The sequence below is a fragment of the Manacus vitellinus genome, unplaced genomic scaffold (genome assembly GCF_001715985.3).
Source record: "Manacus vitellinus isolate BGI_N305 unplaced genomic scaffold, ASM171598v3 scaffold_6_pilon, whole genome shotgun sequence".
NCBI classification, from domain to species: Eukaryota; Metazoa; Chordata; class Aves; order Passeriformes; family Pipridae; genus Manacus; species Manacus vitellinus.
Window position 1 is genome coordinate 20,095,425 of NW_021940750.1, and position 22,048 is coordinate 20,117,472.

Below are 22,048 nucleotides of genomic sequence, written 5' to 3' on the forward strand. Positions count from 1 at the left end.
TGTTTAATCTTGATTCTGAGGAAGTGAAGATTCCCCCTTGTGGAATGTTATTTGTTCAGCTCTAGAGAGTTCACTGGATTTAACATAAATGACTTAGATAGGAATGACTTGATAGAGACTAGTGTTGGACCTTACCTGAATGCTTAAAGATGTAGTAAGATGAACTTAAGAGTGTCTGCTGTGTTTTCAGAGCTGTATGGTTTTGATGTCCTTATTGATGACACGCTCAAACCCTGGCTGTTGGAAGTGAACCTGTCCCCATCATTGGCCTGGTAAGTGATTTCCAGTTTCATATGAGGACTGTTGCTGGAGAGGATTGTCCTTGAAACTAGGAGGGCATGATTTCATGATACCTACAGGTTATTTGTTCCACTGCTGATTAGCAGAGAGGATAATCCTTTGCTTTTTCCTTTGCATAAACAAACTTGTTGCAACAATAGGTTTTGAAAGAGCCCAGTTGGGATTCCATTTTCTTTTTAATTATTTCCTTTTCACAGTCCATCATCATAATCTCCCATCGTAGATGAATTTTGAAACTTTGCAGACTGTTGTGTGGGATTTCAAGGTTTAAGATTATGGAGTCCAAGCAGATTCAGTCATTATGATGAGTATGTAGATGAATGGTTGGGCTCAAATGTTTGGCCTAGTACTCTCTTTAGCTAAAATCTAAAGAGTGAGTGTTGTCTTGACTCTTATGCCGACCCCCATGCTCTAATGAAAATTGGGGATTTATTTTTGTAGGTTTCTCAATTATGATTTTTTTGTGAAAGAGGTGTAGTTAATTGTGTTTTTTAAGAATTCTATGACAGTAACTTTTATCTACTTCATGAAATGTAACATAGAAAATGTCTTTAGCTAAGCAGAGCTAAAACAAAGCTGTACATGTCTGCATTAGGACACTAAAAGCTGTGGAAAAAGGATAAACAGATTAATCTGTTGCTGTTTGATCTTTACCTATACATGTGAAAATTGCCTAGTTTTCTTCCAATGTTGTTTTCACCTCTGTTAAGAATCAGTACAAAGAAACTGTATTGGGAGATACACTGGATGCTGATGCATTCTTCTCATTTAATGCCAGACAAATAATTTCTCTTGTCCTCTATTGCATGTGGGGACAGTGATGCTCCTTTGGACCTGAAGATCAAAGCTAGCATGCTCTCAGATATGTTCACTCTTGTAGGTAAGTGTAGCAAAAAGCTCCTTCGATCCTTCCCTTATTTAAGACCAATAAAAGCTAGGTTTAGGAGCTGCATGTTATTAGATGAGTATAATGGGGGCAAACTCCAGTTAAGGAAAGCAGTTGTATTTAGCACTAGGAAGTCGTGTGTGTACACTTCAGCTTCAGGATAATCTGTCTGATTGTTATGCTTAGATGGTATTAAGAGTCCCCAGTTTCATATTTGAAGACACTACTCTTTTTAAGTACTTGGTTTTGAAGCAAGCTACAGTTTTTATTAAAAAAATGTAATGGAAGGTACAGTTTGGGATTAAACAAAGCAAGGTATGAAAATGGAAAGCGTCCTTATTGGTTCTTGGGCAGGGACAAGAAGGTTGTGTACAGACTGAGACTGTGAACAGGAATGCTAGGTTTATATGTCAGGGTTTGCCTGTCTTAAAGTTCTCATGTGGCTCCTGATGCCCCTAGGCTTCGTGTGCCAGGATCCAGGCCAGCGGTCAAACCGGGCCATTTATCATTCAGCCGAATCTGTCAGGAGAAATCCATACCAGAAGATGCAGGTAAGTGATTTTAACAAGCCAGAGCTGAGAAGGATAGCAAAAAGTCATTCTCACTGAAGTTGACTCACTGGTGAGAGAGGCAGTGAGCGAGATGATCTGGATTTCTAGCATAACTACAGAAGAAGAAATTTTTAACTGTGTGAGTGGTGAGGCACTGGAACATGTCCAGAGAGTTTGTGGAATCATCATCCCTGGAGGTGTTCAAGACAAGGCTGGATGGGACTCTGAGCACCCTGGTCTAGTGGAAGGTTCCCTGCCCATGGCAGGGGTGTTGGAACTAGATGATCTTTAAGGTGCCTTCCAATCGAAACCATTCTATGATTCTAAGAGACTCAGGGGATACACCTGAGTTATGCACCTGAGTTATTCAGCCACTTTCATTTTGTTGTGGGTAACAAGCTTCCAGAACCCTAGAGCTTTATGAATGTCTCCAAGACCTCCTTCTAGGCAGAAAAAGCTTCTTGCATTTGAAATTTAAGACTTTTTTCCGATTCTGTCTTGGAGTCTCTTACTTCCTCTCCCATGGATCATTGGACTGAGGCCTCATGTGGCTTGCTGTGACTGCCCATTGCCTTTTCTGCTGAGATAGTGCTTTCTTAACACTGTAATGTTGAATGGCAGTTGTTTTCTATCTGTTTTTGGCTATGAAATGGACTCCATAAATATCTGTGGAAATGGAGCATTCACAAAAGGCAGGGAGATCTGGTACGTCACTTGGACTTTAAACACATTTCTCCTCAGGCAAATAGGCGAATGGTGCACCCTAACAGCTGCTGTGAGGGACATGAACATGGCTGAGTAGCTCAAGTTCAGTTAGGAAATGATAGGTCATTTTTGTTCAGTGACAGTGTACCAATACACTGTCCATTTTGGTATAGGGAAAACTCACAGAAGTTGCAATATTTTTTTCTTGTAAAACTCAGTCTTTAGCCACTGGGAGAGAGATGAATAGCTGGTAAGATGGGATTTGAGTATCTATAGGATGTGTGTCTGAGTCCAAAACTTCTAAGGCCAATTTAATAGATAGTGTTTTAAATACAGATCCCTCTGACCATAAAGGTGCTCTTTGTAGCAGACTAAACATACATCAGATAAATTAGGAACCATTCCAGAAAAAGTACCCTTCTCTCTAAGAGTAATGTGATCAGATCCTGATGATTTGACATCTTTTATCTGAAAAGAATTGTACAAGACAGTCTCAGAAAATTATGCTGCTGGGAAGCATTGAATTTTAAGGAGGATTTAAACTTTATTTTGCTTTAAAAAAAAAACACAAAAAGATGTAAAACCTGGCCAGTTGAAATGTGCAAAGATTCATATGAGAGAGCAACGGTTATGAAGTGGGATTAATTTATCTTTTGGGACAGGTGTCCGCATTACCTATGTTTAATAGGAACAGGCTTATAATCCAGTGATAAAGTTTTATAGCATGTTTTTCTTATGTACCTAAATGGAAATTCCATGGCTAAAGAGATGTTTAGATCTTCCCATTGTTCAGAAATGTTTTGTCTTCTTCATCTCAGATTGTTGGATCTTTGATACCTTCTCCTATTCTCAGTTGCAAAGGGTACACTGAACCTCTTTTGTTTTTCTTTCCTCCTTCATGAAGTCTTGAGTTTTGATTGTTCACACAGACCATCTTTAATCATTGTAAAATTGCTGCTTGGGAAAGAAATGTTGATACCAGTGCTCTTGAGAGACTCTCTTGAATAACTATCCCGAGATAGTTATTCTGTTTTCTGGGTTTCACCAGACTGAACTGCAAGTTTCTTGTGCAATTCCTTTGGTTTGACTCTCTGAGCATTTCTCCCTCTAGGGAAATGAACAATTTAGCTTCTTCCTTTGTAATCTTGTTGATTTGGGTTGGAGCTCTTTCAGTTAATTGTAAGCAATAAAGGGACCTTGACCTGTTTTGTATAGACCAGCTGTAGAGAAGAACTTGTCAGTAGTACAGTTAGGTCTCTTGAGAAGCCTTTCTTACACCAGTTGCACCTCTTGGGCATTGGAGAAGAGGAGACAGCCTGAATACCACTGAAGACAAGAAAAATCTAAGCTCTTATGATAATCGTTTCCTTTTGAACCTGCCTCTGTCATTAAACTGGTCTTGCTTGTGGACCTGATGCCAGATCAGTAGTACAGGGTATTTTCTGATATTCTGATGATGTTTCTGCACCTGTTTCAGAATGTTAAATAGTATTTTGTTTCTCCACAAGAACTGGAATATTGTTGAGCTATTTAAATGAAATTTCTTGTGGAATTTCAGGATTATTACTTTTTTTTAATCCTCTTTGTTTTATGAACAGTTCTACTAGACAGCATCTGTTTCTGCTTAATAGATAGCTATTAAATATTTTTATCTAAGTGACTCTCGTCTTACAAAAATATCAGTTTTGGTCATCGTAGCGTAGTTCAGAGCTCTTTTCTGTATGCTTTTGAAAATTGCATGTCCAGATGCATTCTGCACAGCTGAGCACATCTGAGGTTAGGATTAATGCTGTGTTTGAAATGGGGATAGGATATGTTTGTGCAGGATATGAGGAAGATCTGAACTGAGATGGTAGAAGTGGTTAGCTATATCTCTGGACTTCAGTTATCATAGAATCGAAGAATGGTTTGGGTTGGAAGGGACCTTAAAGATCATCAAGTTCCAACCCTTATGCTGTGGACAGGGACACCTACTAGACTAGGTTGCTCCAAGACCCATCCAACCTGGCCGTGAACACTTCAAGGGATGGGTCATCCACAAGTTCTCTGGGCAACCTGTTCCAGTACCTCACCACCCTTTGCTTATATAGTGTTTTGCTTAGGGTACTTGCCACTCCTCTGCTACTCAGGCAAGGATGAGAGTGTCTTCAAGAACACGAGTTTTTTATTCGTTTTGTGTGTCTCTTGCAGCGTCCTGCATCTGCACAGTCACAAACAGCAAACACCAGATTGGTGAGTACCCTTCAACTCCCAGCACCAATATGACGGACACAATTTCAAACATTACCTTGTACAATACTTTGGCGCAATTAGGCCCTAACTATATTTTACAACTAGAATAGCCTGGTGCGGGTTGGAGGAAAGTCAACAAGAGAAGATGGACTGACATACATTTCCATGTGGCAAAAGCAAATGTTGGAAAAATATTTAAAACACTAATAGTAGCTTAAAAAAAAAAAAAGTAGGTGAGTTATGCTGAGAGACTACAAGTATTTCTGAACTGCATTTTAAAGAAATTGTTAGAGATGTTTAAAGATAAAGCTGTCACTCTGATCATCAAATGATGAAAACACTGGCAGCACAGTAGGTAGGCCATTGAAAAGGAAAGTGCAAAAACCAGTGAGAAACTGGTAAAACCAGCAGCAAATAGGAGTGTCACACCAAAAGGGAGGAGTAGGAATTTTTGTCTTTGTACTGTAGGGGATGGAATAAAGAAAGCACAGGTGAATCTGCACAGACAAAATTCAGGTGGCCCTATGAAAGAAGTAATAATTTTCTGTGAGACAGTCATCTGAAGGACACTGTAAAAATTTGAGAGTGAACTGGCTTAAAATAAGGATAAGAAGGATTTCTTAAAGTTAATGGAAAAATATGGACTGTTGTTAGCATAAGTCAGACTGATCTGCCTTTCTAAATGTCATATTTGGCACCCTTCATGCAAGCCATATGGACAAATCAATGATAGTTTACAATTCTAAGCACCTGGCTGTGTGGGGACATGGTAGGTATTATTTTGCTGCTGGGCTTCCTGCATGAATGTAATAGGAATTATTTTAATTTGTTTTTTTATAAGGTTTCCCAGCAGGAAGGGAAGGTAGGACAGATGGAATCATCTTGAGAACCTAATTCGTTCTATGCACTGCTATTTATGTCATTCTGTGTAAGTTTAGCTGAGGCTTAGCGGAAAGAGTCTTATTGAATAATGAGGTTTTGTAGAGAATAGGAAAGATCTTTGTGCCAAGTGCTGTCAGTGCTTAGTAAAATTAGAGTCATGATATGGGAACTAGGGATACTTGCAGAATTTGGAGATATACCAGAGCGGTTGGATTTATCTGTACTTCTAAAGATAAGCTGGGTCAAAGAGGAAACAAGTTCTTTGTGAAGCTGGAGACATTTCTGTGCTACAGCCAGAGGGTATTCTGTAGTGAAACACTGAAAAAAAATATTTGTGCAGGAAGCCCAGTAAAGTTAGAGTTTTTCTCTAGCCTTTTGATAGCAGTGTTCTCAGTGTTCTCAGATAGGAACCAGAGCTGCCAGTACATAGGCATATATTTTCTGTTTGTAATCAGTGAAATCATCTCTGTTGTATTCAAGTGTTCCTTTAGTAAAGTAGCTCATCTAATAGGATGAAACATTTCTGTAATCTCTTTGAGCAGCAGTTCTCACATGATGATGATTGTTATGTTAGTGCCAGGAAATGGTTTTTAAGAGAAGGTTACCTATCAGGAGATTCTAGAGGAAGCGAAGTTGTTGAGCTGTGGATTTGAAATGGAGGAAAGCTTAGGAAGAAAGACTAAAACCTTTCAACTTAGTATCATCTACAGCATCAGGCAAACCTGTTTGATTACTGGTATTTTTATTTCTTCTGCAAATGCTTGTGTCTCCTACCTTGTCTTCCAGATTGTGTAATTTTCTCTTATTTTTTTAAATCAGTTTTAATTAGACTTAACAATGTTTCAGCTGGCACCGTCTATGTCTGTTTTATCTTTGGATCTTTCTGTACCAGTCACTGCAGTGTAACCTATTCTAGTGCAATGCCTGTTGCTTTTGCTGTTGCTTCATCTACAGATTGCATAGCCACTTGCAATATCTAATGAAACAGAGAGAATGAAATTCAATTCCAATAGTCCTTACAAATAAAGATGCAACCTGATCTTGCTATGGATTTTATTTGTACCTGAGTAGTATGGAATATTCCCCTGGACTTATACAGCTTAAGGTTTCTGTCTTTTTTTTTTTCTTTCTAGATTAAAAATGCCCTCTGTGCATTCTTTGCTCAGTACAGAGCTAAAAGAAAATTTTAATTTGGTATAAATGCCTGAGACCTTCTCAGCTAGAGTCTTGAAATGCTATTTTTAATGAACTGAGCCTAAGGCTAGTACTTGAGAACAAGTTCAAAGATTTCAGTCTTGCTCAGATTTGAAGATTTTATAATCCTGATAATTTGAAGACATTTTGAATTCCTGTCCTTTTGTTAGAATTGGTCACAACTGCACGTCAGGTTAAGAATAAGCTTAGTGAGACTGTCTGCAAAGTATTGATTTTCTAATTTTAAAAAATTTGCATAATTATGCAAATTTGCATGATGTGTCTATGTACATATCAGGATCTGTCTCTTAAGTGCAAGAAGTAGTAAGCTGACATCCTAGCAGTATAGTAACAAAAGAATAACAGGTGGTGAACTTTTCCCTGCAACATTTATCTCATCAGTGAATTACAGTTCTGTTGTTCTACTGTAGCTACACAATTAGAACAGAGAATCAGGCTTCTGGTACCATTGATGTGTGAATCTAAGTGTATTTGGAGCCTGTGGATGCTGGCTCTAGTGCCCCATGGGTGAGAATTTTTCTGTATGACATCCTGACTTTGCTACTTTTGGGTATGTCTCATGTTTTCCTGGAAGGGGCCAGGGGTGTAAATATTGGCGCCAATGCATGAATTGCTGTGCTAAAATCCAATAATGTGAATGCTCACACTTAGTGCTGTCTGGGGTGTGGACTCTTCAACAGCTGGAGTGTGGAATTGTGAATTCTGGCTATGATGCTCTGGAGTGTAGATCCTGTTGGGAATGGAGTCCTGGAATTTGAATGTAATGGTTTTTAATAAGAAAATAGAGAGAGGAAAAGAGAAAAATCTGGATTCACACTGTCTCTACAGCGTACCCGTCCTCTGTCTGCCAGCGATGCTGAAGTTAAAAGCTCGATGCCCTTAGGCAGGGAAAAAGCAACAGGAAAGCATAGCAGCTCTGTGGTAGGCCTGTCTATGGAGGAGGTAAGTAGACTATTATATTGCTTTTATTTACCTTGGCTTTCATTCAGTATGTGGGGTTATTTGCTCAACAAAGAGCAAGTGCGCGTATATGAAAAACACGAGAGAAGATGTATAATTTTAAAAACAGAATTGCTTGCTTTTACTGCTGGTACTGTCCTTGCCCTCAATTATGCCAGGTATGCTTGAAGCAGTGATAGGCTCCTTTGGAATTTAAACACAAGACAAAATTGCTTAAGGATGTCATATGTGCCCAACCCCTTGGCTGAAACTCAGAGATTTTTGTAAAGTTCATTTTTGATTTTATCTGTTTTGCTGGCTATTTTCTTTCTTTTTTTTTTTCCAGATAAAAGTTCTTAGGCGAGTGAAAGAGGAAAATGAACGGAGAGGAGGCTTCATCCGGATATTCCCTACTCCATTAACATGGGACCTTTATGGGTAAAAATAACAATCCAGTAAGATAGCACTAATGCTCTGTGTTGAGGGATATTCTGTGTTGGGTATATGTAGATCAACCATCCTGGTAATCAAAAAGACATATTGAAAGTTTTGGTAGAGCTTATTTTAGTGTTGAGGAAGCTTATTTCTGATCCCTTGTTTTTATCAGCTGCTGCTTTGCCTAACTGCATCCCATGGAAAGCTGTCAAAAATTGCTTCTGGTGTTGCTTTTCTGTTAGAATAAAAGTGTCTTCCCTTCAGATAATCCATTGTGGCTATCTACTTTTACGTCCTAGAGCTGCATACTATGTACTTTTGTCATTAGGCCCTAAATGCCATATAGGACTCACTCACTCTGAAAGTGATACTATGTTAGACTTTTCTGATTTTATTTTTGCAATCTGTAATGTTTTCTGTCTCTTGCATCACCAGGAACTTTAGCTGAAAAACAATAGCTCTGCTCTTTTCCTCTTTTCTGTTATGGTACAGCATGTTGTCTGAATCCAGTTCTGGGATGTTTTTTACAGGTCACTTATTTCTGTGTTATGCTGCCTTTCACTGTGTTGAGCTCTGTCTTGATAATCCTGAATTTTGTTTTTCTAGATCCTTTTTAGAGCACAAGACATCAATGAACTACATGCTGGCTACACGTTTGTTTAAGGACAGGTAGAAAGTTTTTCTGTTTGGGAGCGAGGTAAAGGGCATGAACATCATGAAAAGGATTGATTCATCACTTATCCAGTGTTATAAACATCAGTCTGTGATTTACAGGGGTGGTGATAGTTGCTCATCTTTTCTGTGCGTGTGAGGTGACTGTGGAGGTTTCTCATATTTACGTGTTGTATTTCTGAATCCAGGGGCACAAAGGACAATGCACAAGTCATGGGAATCATTGGAGTACAAAGATTACTATAGACATGAGAAAATTTTAAGCGCATAGGTTTCACTATGAAGGGATTATAGGTCTTTGCTTACCTTTTGTGTCAAATTTCAAATTACATTAGAGCTTGTCCTCATGTAATTAAGCACTGAAATTGACTCCTCCAATGGTTTAGTATCCCTGTGTCTTGATCTATGCAAGCATGATTTGATACCTCTTTCTCTGGACTGTGCTTGGGTGGAAAAGACAGTTCATGCCACTAGCTGAACTTCCATTGAGAGTTGTACTCAGTATCTTTCACTCTGTTTAATGCCCTTCCTTCTCAATAGTTCTTCTTACCCAAATTTGAGATCCACTATAAAGTAATTACCAGGTAAGGATAAGGAGGCTGAAAAAGGACACAATATTTACAGAAGCTCTTCCTGCATGAGCAGTGTACAATTTTTTTTTCTCTGTGTACATTCAGGGATGTGTCTAAAGAATAGTTCCAAATGACACCTTCTCCAACTTAAGCCTGAAAAATGTAAGCATCAGTTCTAGTACAGCTGCTCAGATATCCTCTTTTGGAGCTCTTTTTTTTTTTTTTCTCCTTTAACAGAGAACTCACAGGTGATTCTGTAAATTTGGTCCTTTCTTTGTACATATGAAAGACTATGTAGGCTTTTTAATCCAGGCTGATACAGAATGGAAGGTAATTTTTGATCTTTTTCCCTTTATAGGGGCAAGATGAAAAGAGACTTCATCACTGGAAGATCCCGGTAAATGGTGACTTAATTAAATAACTTGTACTTTGTAGGACTTGTTCTAAATTTAGATTTGCATAACTTCATCCTTCAACCTGTGTGTCAACAACTTTTCTACCTGAAATCCATGAAAATAATTTTAGAAACATAAATACAGTGAGAAAAGAATACACCCATATGTGGTGAGCTCATGTTGGATTGGACCTTAAAATTACTCTTCTTCCCACTTTGGTATTCCTGCCATATTTATAAGCCTCATCATTGAGTTCTCTCAAAAGATCCTGTAGTGCATGAGGGTTTTGGGCTTCGTATACCCATACTTTGTTAGATCTAAAAGATAAATGAAGTAACAAGAATTTTCTGTTGATGTTTACACTTAAATCATAGAGAGCACTTTTCTGGAACTTTGTGCGCTGGCAGAAAGTTGTTACTCTTGTGTGTTTTCCTTAAGAAATCTGGCAGAGCTCCTTGTCCCTTGGTTTAGGCAGAACTTGTAGAAAGTTTGACATTTTCCGCTTAGATTATATTAAAATTCTTATTTCTGACCAAACAGTGAAGAACAAGCTATCTACATAAATGGTTCAGATGATTGGACTGAGGTCCATGTGCTCTCTTTCCATCCCCCTCCATTATTTTGTACTCTTGCAATTCAGTTTTCCCTATTAATTGTGCCTTGTAGTTGCTGCTGATTTCCAGCTGCTGACGGACAGATACTATTCAATCATGAAAGCATGACACTAGATAAGTGCATCCTGGGGCTTTGAGAGATGATGTTCTGTAAAGTACTTGCAAGACTCTGCAAACATTTGTAGGCTTAAATAGAGCAGAGTTTAGACTGATGATAAATATTTCTTCCCTGTATCAGGAAAGAAAGTTTCTTGAAGAAATTTGATCTACTAGGTCTCTTGTATCATCAGGAAGAGAAGTACAAAGAGAGATTGAGGGATGTCTCTGTACTATGCTTCCCAGAGCAGGTCTTAATGGAAGGCTGGATATGAGGATGGAAACTGTGGGCTCTCACGCTCTGTTTTATGAGAGAAAGCTTGTTTCGTTGGAGTTACGGAAGCGTCGGCGATGTCATGGCAAGGCTAGAGCAGCACAGATGAGATCATCAGGTATGCATGGCTAGAGTTTTAGATGAGCAGCTAGTCAAAGGAAAGCAAGTAAGAGACTTACTCATTTGAAATGTGTGTGAATGGAGTTGTTCTGGTTTCAAGTGTTAATAGTTTTCACTTCATTCCTCTTCTGAGCTTCTTGTTTTATACTGCCTAAAATTTCATTCCTACCTTTCCACATCATGTGTATATGATTAAAGGGAATCAGTACTTGCTTGGAGCTGAACTTGTGGTTACATTTTGGGTAAAAAATTCAACTGTATATGTGCCTCTGTAGTTCTCCAGCTTTTCAGAGAAAGATGAGACCTTGCAGATTGGTTCTCCTACATAACAGTGACTCTAAGCTGTTGGAAAGAGAAATCCTTCTTATCCAAGCAGATGTTAAAAAAACTTTAAAGGGTACAGAGGTGAATGATCCTCACAGGTGAATGTTTCTGAAGCCAGTATCTGAACTCTTTCTAGTAGCTGTGTGATACTGGCTACAATGGGAGAGATTGTACATTAGAAAATTATTTTTACTGCTATGTTGAGGTATATGATCTTTACTGACACGTGGAAATTTAGATTTGTAGCTTTGGTTTATTTGATACAGAGAATACAAAAAATGAGTGTATATATATGTTAAGTATGGGTCAGTACATGCCAGTAAACATGTAAGAACCAGGATAAAATATAGGAAAATGCCTTTGTCTCTTTGATTTTGTGGTTTTGGTTTTTTTTCCATTTGTAAAGTTAAAACAAGAATCTTGGTCTGTCTTCTCTGATATTGGGAAAACGGGCTTCTCAACTGTTCAGTGCACAAGCAGAAAGACAGAAAGGATAATATAGGGCAGTGATACTTAAGATTATGTTCTATAATGGTGGTGTTCTGTCGTAGCAGAAAAGAGTGTAGGGGTAAACCAAAGGAAAGTCCTTTCCACTTTTTTTTTTTTTTTTTTTTTTTTTTTTTTTTTTTTTTAACTAGCATAGGTGATTTCTCCTCTACTACAGGCACATCAGAATCAACAAAGCTGTCCCTCAAGTCAGACACAGAAGGTGAGGAGGAAGAGGAGGTGGATGCAGATGAAGATGAAGAGCTAGATAGAACTGTTTGCTCTGTTTTGGACACCCAGGTGAAAAACAAGCCAAAGCTCTCTGACTCGGTGAAAACTGCTTGTAAAGAGAGGTTGCCAAAAAAACTTGACAAGAAAACTGGAGATGGAGAAGAACTGTTTCTGCAAAAACTAGACTCACAATCTCGGTTTAACTTGCTTCAGATTCTTCAAAAGCATGGAAACCTGAGGTGAGAGATAGCTGCATTTTGCCTTTAGCTTTGACTTGCAGCTGATACTGTTTAAAATACAGAGTATGTACCTTTAGTGCCACATTTTAACTGTGAAGAGATAAGGCGTTAGAAAAGGGGCCTGGATTTTTGTCTTGCTGTGGGCTGCCTTAACAACTCCTTGGCACAGAAGGGAGATTGTTGCCAAGTCTGACAGTTTACCTAAATGCCTGACCTGCTGGATCAGTAGAAAGCATAACTCATAGTTTCCATTGCTATTCTTTAATCTGGTGATGTAACCTGGGTTTTTTTGTCAATTCAGACTTCTGAAATGCCTCTGTCTTAATGCAGGATGCCTGCTACTGAATTCTAAACTTTGTCTTCTCATTCTTTGCATTTACCATGAAGTGGATATAGATATATGTTAAATTTTCCAAGAACACTTGGGTAAGAATATGTCAGTACTGATCTCAGTACTTTCTCTCCATAAAATTAGTTTTCTCATTTTTGTTTTTGATAGAATTTTTACCTCTGATAATAATTTCTGCTCCAGGTCATTGCCTGCTTGAGAGCAAGATTAGGAGGTCATTTGAGAGTGACTAATGACTGAAACATCTCGTTGCATGTTGTTGAATATGACGTGGAACAGAGTATATTCTGATGCCTGGCTCTGTTGCTTGGAAAAAAGAGAGGTACTGGAGGAGATTTTGTGGAGTAACACCAACCAGGGCCCTGCTAGATGTTTTGAAGTTTGATCTGCCACTTGAATGTGGATAGAAGAACTGTCTAATTGCAGATGGACAGAAAGGCTAACAAGGCCTGATCATGTATATCTGTGTAAGAGGATGTAAGACAAGAAGCAGTATTATGTTTTCTGTGAAAAATATCCAAAAGTAGAGAAAATAAATGCATCTTGTTGTTGCTTTCTCAGTTTAGTTTCTGAGAGAAATTATGGATTATTCAGTGGATTTGGGGGTTATTCTGATGTCTTACTGTGGCAAGGGCATTTGTTCTTCTGACAGGGAAAACTCTGAAACCTGTTTTGAGGATGAACATAGCAATGCTGTGTCTATATCTACATATATATAGAACTGATTCCTACCAAGAATGTAAGTTCTGTCTGATGTTCCTGGCAGAATCTTGCTCAGCACCCAACACTGCTGGGATTCCCCACAGAAATGTGTAAGGCTTGTGGTTGACCTCATGTTCCAAGATTGCGCTGGGCTTGGCCCCATCTGATCTGTCATTGATGAAAACTCTGCTTGTGGGTTCAACAGAGGAGCTGAAGTAATGAAGTTTTCATTCAAGAGAAACCAGGCCTGTTTTGGTCAGTTTTTGTAAGTGGTAGGACTTCCTTCTCCTTTAGTCAGCCTGATGAGGAAATTTCTCCATCTTCCACACATGGGGTGTTACTGATAAAGAGGTGATGGTCAAATGAAACTTGTTCCCCCAACTGTGCCATTTCCAAGGAAATAAAATGAAAAGGGATTTATGTATTTCTGCATTTAAGACCTCAGGTTTCAATATCCTACACATGATAGGAGATGCACTGTTATACAAGGACCTTCTTTGGTTTTTAGTCATAGAAGTATCAGGTGCAGGCAAAGAACTGTATCATTGTGCTGATGCTGATAACAGAGTATCCCCAATTTCTAGTTGAACTCCTGATCATGAGTTGTTTGAGTTGCACCTAAAACAAATCTGACAGCCCTACAAACCTCTGAGAAGAAGAGCCTTTTCTGATATAGTGTGGCCTGATGTAGACAGTGTTGGTTCTTAGCTAGGATTCAGTGTGTTCTCCTCATGTTCCACACATGGGGAAAAAGAAGGTATGTGTGGTGACTAGCAGCATATGGAGTTCAGAGGTGTTACAAGGCCTACTGTGCATTCTGGAGTTGTCTGAAGTTCCTGGAAGACAGGAATCGTAACCAGGTATTTTCATCAGGTTTTAGTTGATAGTACAGGTACAGCTATCCACAGAGGATGTTAGTTTGAGACTCTTGTGAACTTATCATTTGCTTAACCTCTCTTTGGCCTGGTATGGTCTTCCAGAAGCATCAAAAGTTGGTGATTAAGCAGATGTATGGATACTTCCGACGTCCTTTATTTTAACTTCAATTCTTACCAAAATTGATGCATTGATTGCTCTAAGTGCTACTATGTTGTATGATTTCTGTGGAACACTGTAAACCAGAAAGGCTAAATTGCTGCACGGAGTTTTTAGTGCTATTTGAGAGACTCAGGTACATGGAGTTATTAGGATCATGTAAGTATCTGTGAATATTCCTAAGAAGCAGAGAACAAGTAGAGAAAATATGGTGAGGTTCCTCAGGAATCAGTCTGAGCCTGATTTTAATAATCAAGACAAGAATGACACAAAATGTAGAAATGTGCTAATGAAATTTGATGATGGAAAAGATTTGGGAGTTATTACCATGAGAGAAAAGTAATGGAATAAATGTGAGAAAAACTGGATGGCCTTGAGGATAGGAATAATATAACTAGGATGAAATTCAGTAGCACCAAGTTGCAAGGGCATGCTTTTAAGAATTAATAATTTGCAGCAGAAATTCTGTCGGCTGGATGTTCATCAACTGGAAATTAATTATAAGGAAAAATATCTCAGATGCTGGTTGATCACAGCTCACACATAAAAACACCAAATGTGATTTAGGCTTTATCACTTGACATACTTCTGAGACTTCCTGTGGAGTATTGTATACAGGCACTATCACTCATATTCCTGGAAGGTAAATTGTGACTGGAGCAGGCAGGGGTGAGCTGTTAATCTCATCGTGCCACCAGTGTGGGTGCTTTGTTAGAAGACACTGAAAGGTGTGGATAGTTCACCCTAAAAAAATGAAAACTATGAAGGGGTGTAATTGCTGTGCATAAATACATTCAAAGTGGAGAAAGAAAATGCAAATATAAACTGCTCATGAATGAAGCTGGGCTGGGTAGTAAAAGAAGGTTCCTAATTACAAAACTAGTAAGTTCTGGAGTAATATTCCAGGAAAGTAATGGATTCAAAAGTCTAGTTTATTTTGAGATGAAACTTGATAATTTATTAGAAAATATTAGGACATTGCCGATGATAGAGGAATGAATCTGTCTGTGACACTAAAGCTGCTACATCCTTATGAAAAGCTTCTAGCAACTATGGGGAAAACTATGAGGAAGAGCAGAGACTGCAAGAGCAGAATGCTTGAGGATAGGGTTTAGACCATGATGACAATGAACAGAATTAGGTAAAGCTTTCAGCAGTTTCTCTCACAACAAATCCATATGCTAAAATGACTGCCATTGTGAGGGAATGAGAAGTGATGTGTCACTCCCAGTTCTTTCCTCAGTTCATGCTCACAACTTCCCAACATGTTCAGCCAGCTGCACAGCACATTTTGCTGATGTTCTTTCATTCTTCAGTGGTGCCTTGCTCAATGAAATTTGGCTTGTGTCCCTAGGCCAGCAGGGGAGGAGCTCACTTTCACAGATTTAATTCTTTCATTTCTAATGGGAATTACAGGGCCTTTGTTATAACTCTGGCACCAGTACCAAGCCCTTTGTTTATTTTATGGTCTCTTGTTGTGGTGTTCAAAATGTTTGTGAAGACAGAGGCCCAGCAGAGCCTTGAATTTGATTTAAAAATACAGTTTTGCTGATGTTCATGTTACTGCCTTTTGGAGAAGAGGAACTAAGGCTGTAAAAGGCAGGAAGAGCATTCCATTTTTAGAAATGATCTTAGAACTTAAGAGTATCTGCTGTCTTTTATATCTCCTGCAATACCTATCCCATCTTAGTGAACTGAAAGTCTGCTTGAAAATGCTGGTGGGGGTGAAGGGGTCCCCCTTTGTTTGAGCATCAGCATTAATGCACCTTAGGAGGTCCTTGCTGACTGCACTTTGGACCATAAGCTGTGCCTGACTGCTGTAATTCTTCCCATTCCTACTCTGAACATAGCTGATTGATCCTTTTGGCCCACAGCAAAGTGCAAGCCCGTACGGCTTTCTCTGCCTATCTACAGCATGTTCAGTTCCGACTGATGAAGGAGGCTGGTGACCAGATCCAGAATCCTGCCTGGGCTGCCAAAGAGGATGAGCAAATGGTAAGAAGCTTTATGTTGGCCAGATTGAAAAACCAAGCTGAAATCTGCCTTGAGAATTTTGAGGTCTGTTCCCATCGTTGCAAGAATAGAAATCCAACTGAGATGGTGGTTGTCTATCTTTGTCCAGCTGCCAGTGCTGTATTTTTAATATACAGATAAGGAAGGACTGCGGACTGACCTCAGAGCAATGATAGAGTACACAGCTCTTAGTGACTGGAGTGTGATTGGCGTTCACACTGCTCAGATCTTTTGCTGGTTCTCCTCCATTGATTTCTGAGCTTACCTACTCTTGAATTCTTCTTTTAAAGATTCTTTAAGATGACTTGTCAGGATCTGGTTTCTGCTGCAATAAACAAAATATACATCTACTCAAATGGAACAGGACCCAGTTAAGCTTTTTCTCCTATGCAAGGTTTTACTGTATCCAGACATCTGCACTTAGGAATCTTCCTTGCATTCTAGGTAGGGGAAATTAAAGTAAAAGCCACTGAGAAGAGAAAATAAAAGTGATTAATTTTTCTAGGCAGTGTTTTAAGGCCCTGTATTTGATGTATATGCATTTTAAAGACTACTGCAAGCCCAGATACCCTTACAAACCTTCCTAAAAGAGCTTTGTACAATAGGCTCTTGAGCTTTCTGCATATTCAAATGTATTTTCACTGAGTGCGTGTTGCAGGGAAACAGCCAATGCAGTTCAGAGATAAAATTGCATGTCAAGAATAATCAGTCAACTCAGTGGAAAATGTTACCTCTGCTCTTTCCAAGTGGAAATTAAAACTGGATTTTGAGAGTCTCTTTGTCTGCTGTACTGTGAAAAATAATGTTTAAAATAACAGATCAAACCAGCCTGGAGTAATGGCAGTGAGAGGCGAGCTGTGAAATCCAATAGTTTGGCTGAGAGGCTGCTCATTTATGCATTAATAGAGCTCCTAAGCAAAAGCAAATCCAGAGGGAAGACAGAAAGGGTTCAAAACACCCACAAGATGCATCTTGACTTAGGATCTGCCTTGCCATATGTTTTCCCCACCAGAGGTCAAATAGACATGGTGAGGGATTGGAATTACACAGCTGTAAATGTAGTCATATATTACTGTGGAGAGAATGTGGCAATAGTATATATATAAAAAGTGATGAAATGAGGCTGCCCCAGTGGAGTGATACCTGTGGAGATGTGTGGGGATTTCTGACAAAGATCTCCTTCCCTGTGGTAGTGCTGAGAGGGTTTTATGTCAGTACACTTTATCACAGGCCTCCTTTAACACATTGCAAGTTCTTTTATGGAAATGTTCTCCTAAGGTATTTACAGGTTGTTCTGTGTTGTTGTTGCTGCTTTTTGCTGCTTGGTTATTTTTTTTTCCTTTATCATGCTTTTCAAACGAGCACTTCTCAAGTGTTCGAAATTCTGACCCACCTCAGGCAAGGCACACCGTTTTCCTCTCCCAACTTGGTTTTGTAGAGCTGTACTAAAAACATGTATTGCAGAATGCTTTTGTCTGCCAGTTTCATCTTGTTTTCTCAGGAGATATCTTCCGTTCTTGCCACTCATTAGCTGCTGTAGTACCTCTATTCTCTTCTCCCCACATCTTGCAGATGGTCCATTGTTAACTCCATCTCTCTTGCTTACAGGAGCTGGTGATCCGCTTTCTGAAGCGAGCTGCCAGCAATCTCCGTCAGTCCTTGAGGTTGCTGCTCCCCAGCCGTCGTTTAGGACTAAATGATCGTCGTCGTATCCTGGCTCGCCAGCTGGGCGAGTTCATAATCTGTTATAACAAGGTGACTAATTTTTTTCTTAATTTTTCTTTTGGTAGCTCTTTTGGTTTCTGTTCTCTTTTTCTAAAGTGTCTCCTGAAGGCTGTATCAAAGGCAATGTTCTGACATTTATGCGGCCTGCTTGCAACTGTGCATCCAGTAATGGTACTTTGCTGTTCAAATTGTCAGATAGACAACAGTATTAGTACATTATATATGTAGTCCAGTAATCATATGCATAAAAAGAGGTGCAGAAATGAAGGCGAATTTAATTGACCGTTTGCTCTTTCTTTGCCTTGTCTTCGATTCTAGTGCTTTGTAATGGCTCTTCCCACTTCTTATTTGTGTGGTGCTTCTTTAGAGATAATTTTTTTGTACAGAACATTATGAAATATGTATTTTACTATTTGTTTGGTATATGGAGGGACTGCTACCTATCTGTAGTGAGGGACTGCTACCTATCAGTAGTAAGGGACTCTGTGTGCTCAGTGTTAAGGACACGTAGGTCATAATTTAAATAATTTGCCCATCTTTAGACATAGAAGATGCTGTTCTTAGCATAGTGGTCTCATGTTACTCCTTGCTTTGCAAGGGCAGCTTCCCCTTTCCTTTACCCCCTAGCATTTCTTTAGTGTTAGAACAAGTGTAATTGAAATTTTGCTTTGAGGCCTCCAAGCTTCTACTCATTAGGAGAGAGGATATTCACTTACATTAGCTAGTCAGAATTGACATCTGGTAACTTGATCTGTCTAAGCAAGGTTGGTATGGAACCAAATCTGTTCCAGGGAGTGCCTTGTATGCCTAATGCTCGCTGAATTACTGTGTTAGGAGTAACCACAAAACACTTGGGTGGCTCTGTGGTCAGTGAAGAATGCAGCTGCTTTGAATATAATTTCCACTCAAATTGCATTCAAACATTAGGATTTTCTGCTAACTCTTGAGTAAATTCACAAAATAAAGCTGTGCAACTGGTAATAAATCAGTGCATAAACATTTTCTCAGAACAAGTGAGAACATATCACTTGATGTTTTGGGGCATACATGTTTAAGCCACTGAGAGACTGTTAGGCTGTGAGGTTTTTTGATGTCTGATTCCAGCATACAGACTTCTTTCATTGACTTGTAATTTCAGATTTAGTAGGGACTCCAACTAGCCACTATGTATCTTCTGTAATGACACTGAAGAAAAAAATGCTAACTGAGTAAAAAGTATCACATATTGTCCAGAGAGTTACTTAAGTAGTGAAGAGTAGAGGCATGTTCCATATTGATTTTTTCTTCCCTGTCTTGAGTTATCTTTCGAAAGATGTATCTGACTGTTTTGTTCTGGGAATGCTCAGGGTACCAGCAGGCAGAAATGAAGTGGAGATCTGGTCAGAGATAGCTTTTAAACTGGTATTGGTAATTCAGACAGGCCTGAAGCTTTTTTTTAATGAATAAAAATATTTGTGTTAGTACAACCAGTAGTGTCAGCCAGTTCTACTGGTGTAAAATAGATCATTTGTATCTGAGAGCTTGCTCTCATTTTCACGTGCAAAGGCTTACCACTTACTCCAGTATATTTTAGTGTATAAGTGCATGTTTGCCACAGGCTGTACTGTTTTACTTTCTTAGTTTTTGCTAAAGCAGTGTGGTTTTGGTATGCATATAAGCCTTCAGCAATTGGCTGCATGACAAAAGAGATTAACTCAAGAGAAATACAGTTTACAGTGGAAAATGTGGATGTCATCAATAGACATCCTTGATTCGGTTTCTTTATTATAATTTTATATTTTTTCCCTCCTTCCTGAATATCTGTCTACTTTTGGGACAAATGCTCAAATAAAAGCTGTTTTGAGGAACTCTATTTGTGACATAAACAACAAAAGTAGAGAGGGGACCTAATATCTGTAAATAATGATTTTAATTTTTTTTCTCCTCCATACTTCCTTATGTCTCAGCGAAGCGTGTATTTGAAGGAACAGCATATATTTATGAAGGCTTGATCTTTTCTCAGCAAATAAGTTATGTCAGGTGGAAGAATTAAGAGTTTAGTGTATGCTTAGGATGCTGTCACTGGGGCTCTCTTTATTTATTCATGCTTTTGCGCATAGTGAAATACTTATAATTTGGCTCTTTGGAGTTGACGTTCTTTTTTCTTAGATCCCATGGAACTGTTTTTTGTATTCTTGGAGCTGTAGATATGCCATGGAACATAGAGACACTTACTGATACTGCTTTTAACAGGAAACGGAACAGATGGTTCAGAAAAGATCAAAAAAGAAACAGGAAGAGGAGGAGGAGGGAGTGAATCCTGAAGGTTTTCAGAACTTTATTACCAAAGCAAGGTAAGAATAGATTTTATTTGCTTTGATAAAGGATCTCCAAGCCCTGAAGGTGATGAGTTTATTCTAAAGATGATTTGATGGATCTAAAGGCCTTTAGATACCTTTACTGACTGTAGGACCTCTTCCTGCTGGGGAGTAGAGAACTTGTCTTTTCTCTTGTCTTCCTTCCAGCAACCTAACCTTACTTGTAACATCAGCGTCTGGTGCATAGAGAAGGACATACAGTAGATGTTTTGACCATTAAGTAGCTTCCCAAAGGACAGCAGTGGTTGCCCTGGCCTGTGTAAATTTCAGACGGATGCTGGTGAACTAATGATTTCCTTTTCTGTGACACTGAAGTAAATACGGCAATACTTTGGAAGGAGAATGAAACTGGAATTGCTGCTCAGATAATCTTGAGCTGCTGAGGCCAAACAGTAGTTATGGCTCTGATGCTTAAGTTTCTTCTCTTATGCTTGCTCCCTCTCTTCAGGAAGTCTCCAGGTCTGGACTTTGAGATGAGCAAGGATGGGAGTTAGGCCTCTTATTTGGCCTGCTAAGGCAGTTCAGTGCAAACAGTTACTTTCACAATGAAAAAGCAGCATTTTCTGTCTCTGAGCTTTGTCTGCCTTAAAAGAGTCTAGTAGGAAGCACATTTTGAAAATAGTTAAGTATTGGAGAAGAGACTGAGGGGACACTTTGTTGCATTGTACAACTTTCTCATGATGGGAAGAGGAGGGGCAGGCACTGATCTCTTCTCTGTGGTGACCAGTGACAGAATCCAAGGGAATGGCCTGAAGTTCTGTCAGGGGAGGTTTAGGTTGGGTATTAGAGAGGGTTTCTTCACCAAGAGGATGGTTGAGTGCTGGAACAGACTCCCCAGGGAAGTGGTCACAGCACCAAGCCTACCAGAGTTCAAGAAGTGTTTGGATGATACTCTCAGGCACGTGGTGTGACTCTTAGGGATGGTCCTGTGCAGGGCCGAGAGTTGGAGGCAATGATCCTTTTGAGTCCCTCTTAAATCAACATAATCTGTGATTCTGTGAAGTATTCCTTAAGGCCTGTAGCATTGCATGAAAACCAAGTGTTATTACAGCCATCTGACTATGGAGAGGTCTGAAATTGTTCAGTGAACTGGAATTACTTTTTCTAACTCTCTGATTCTTGAGCACTAAAAGTAATTCCTCTTGACTCCATTATTTAACCCATGTATTACATACTTATATGGGCAATGTACTGGTTTAAAGGTAAACCAGCAGGGGAAAATGAACTCAACCCAAAAGAGAGATTATAAGTCAGAATAACAATTTAATAAAATAATACAATAAGTACGATCATACAGACAAACAATTGGTTTTAACCCACAAAACCCAAATGTATAACCCAGCACCCTGGAGCATGAACAGAGTGGTGTTCTTTGGGCCCCCTGAGTCCAAAGTAAAGAGAGAGGGGAAAAACCTGCTGGTGAGAGTGCTGGTGCAGTCTGGTCAAAAGTGGTGATTGCAGTCCGGTCAAGGGTGGTGGTCTGCAGTCTTCCTCTGGATCCCACGGGTGGTTAAAAAAGTCCCAAGACTCCAAGATTATATATTCTCCAGTTCAGGCAGGAATGCTCAGTACTTCCCTCAGGGCGGGGGGTTCCTCAATGGGCGTGAGGACAAAAACACCCTTCTGTCTGGCAGGCCTCTTAGCACCTAGTTTGTAGCCTGAGGAGTCAGACTGCTCTGGGCAGAGGGTGCGAATAGTC

The 22,048-nt window shown here is 39.3% G+C and overlaps 1 protein-coding gene across 6 annotated transcripts in view; it reads left to right on the forward strand.

Annotated features, from left to right (window-relative positions):
- The window catches only part of TTLL5 (tubulin tyrosine ligase like 5), a 136,842-nt gene that overhangs the window by 36,317 nt on the left and 78,477 nt on the right, over nt 1–22,048 (forward strand). For all 6 annotated transcript variants that reach the window (XR_001921968.2, XM_018082939.2, XM_018082943.2 and 3 more), the window contains 13 exons: nt 191–272; nt 1,119–1,180; nt 1,646–1,737; nt 4,633–4,674; nt 7,600–7,713; nt 8,057–8,148; nt 8,752–8,814; nt 9,748–9,786; nt 10,741–10,886; nt 11,877–12,168; nt 16,129–16,249; nt 17,876–18,022; nt 20,225–20,325. Coding sequence is in view for 5 of the 6 variants with exons in the window: in XM_018082939.2 (XP_017938428.2) it covers nt 191–272; nt 1,119–1,180; nt 1,646–1,737; nt 4,633–4,674; nt 7,600–7,713; nt 8,057–8,148; nt 8,752–8,814; nt 9,748–9,786; nt 10,741–10,886; nt 11,877–12,168; nt 16,129–16,249; nt 17,876–18,022; nt 20,225–20,325 (1,393 nt within the window). In the remaining variant the exon portion in view is untranslated. The remainder of the gene's footprint in view (nt 1–190; nt 273–1,118; nt 1,181–1,645; nt 1,738–4,632; nt 4,675–7,599; nt 7,714–8,056; nt 8,149–8,751; nt 8,815–9,747; nt 9,787–10,740; nt 10,887–11,876; nt 12,169–16,128; nt 16,250–17,875; nt 18,023–20,224; nt 20,326–22,048) is intronic.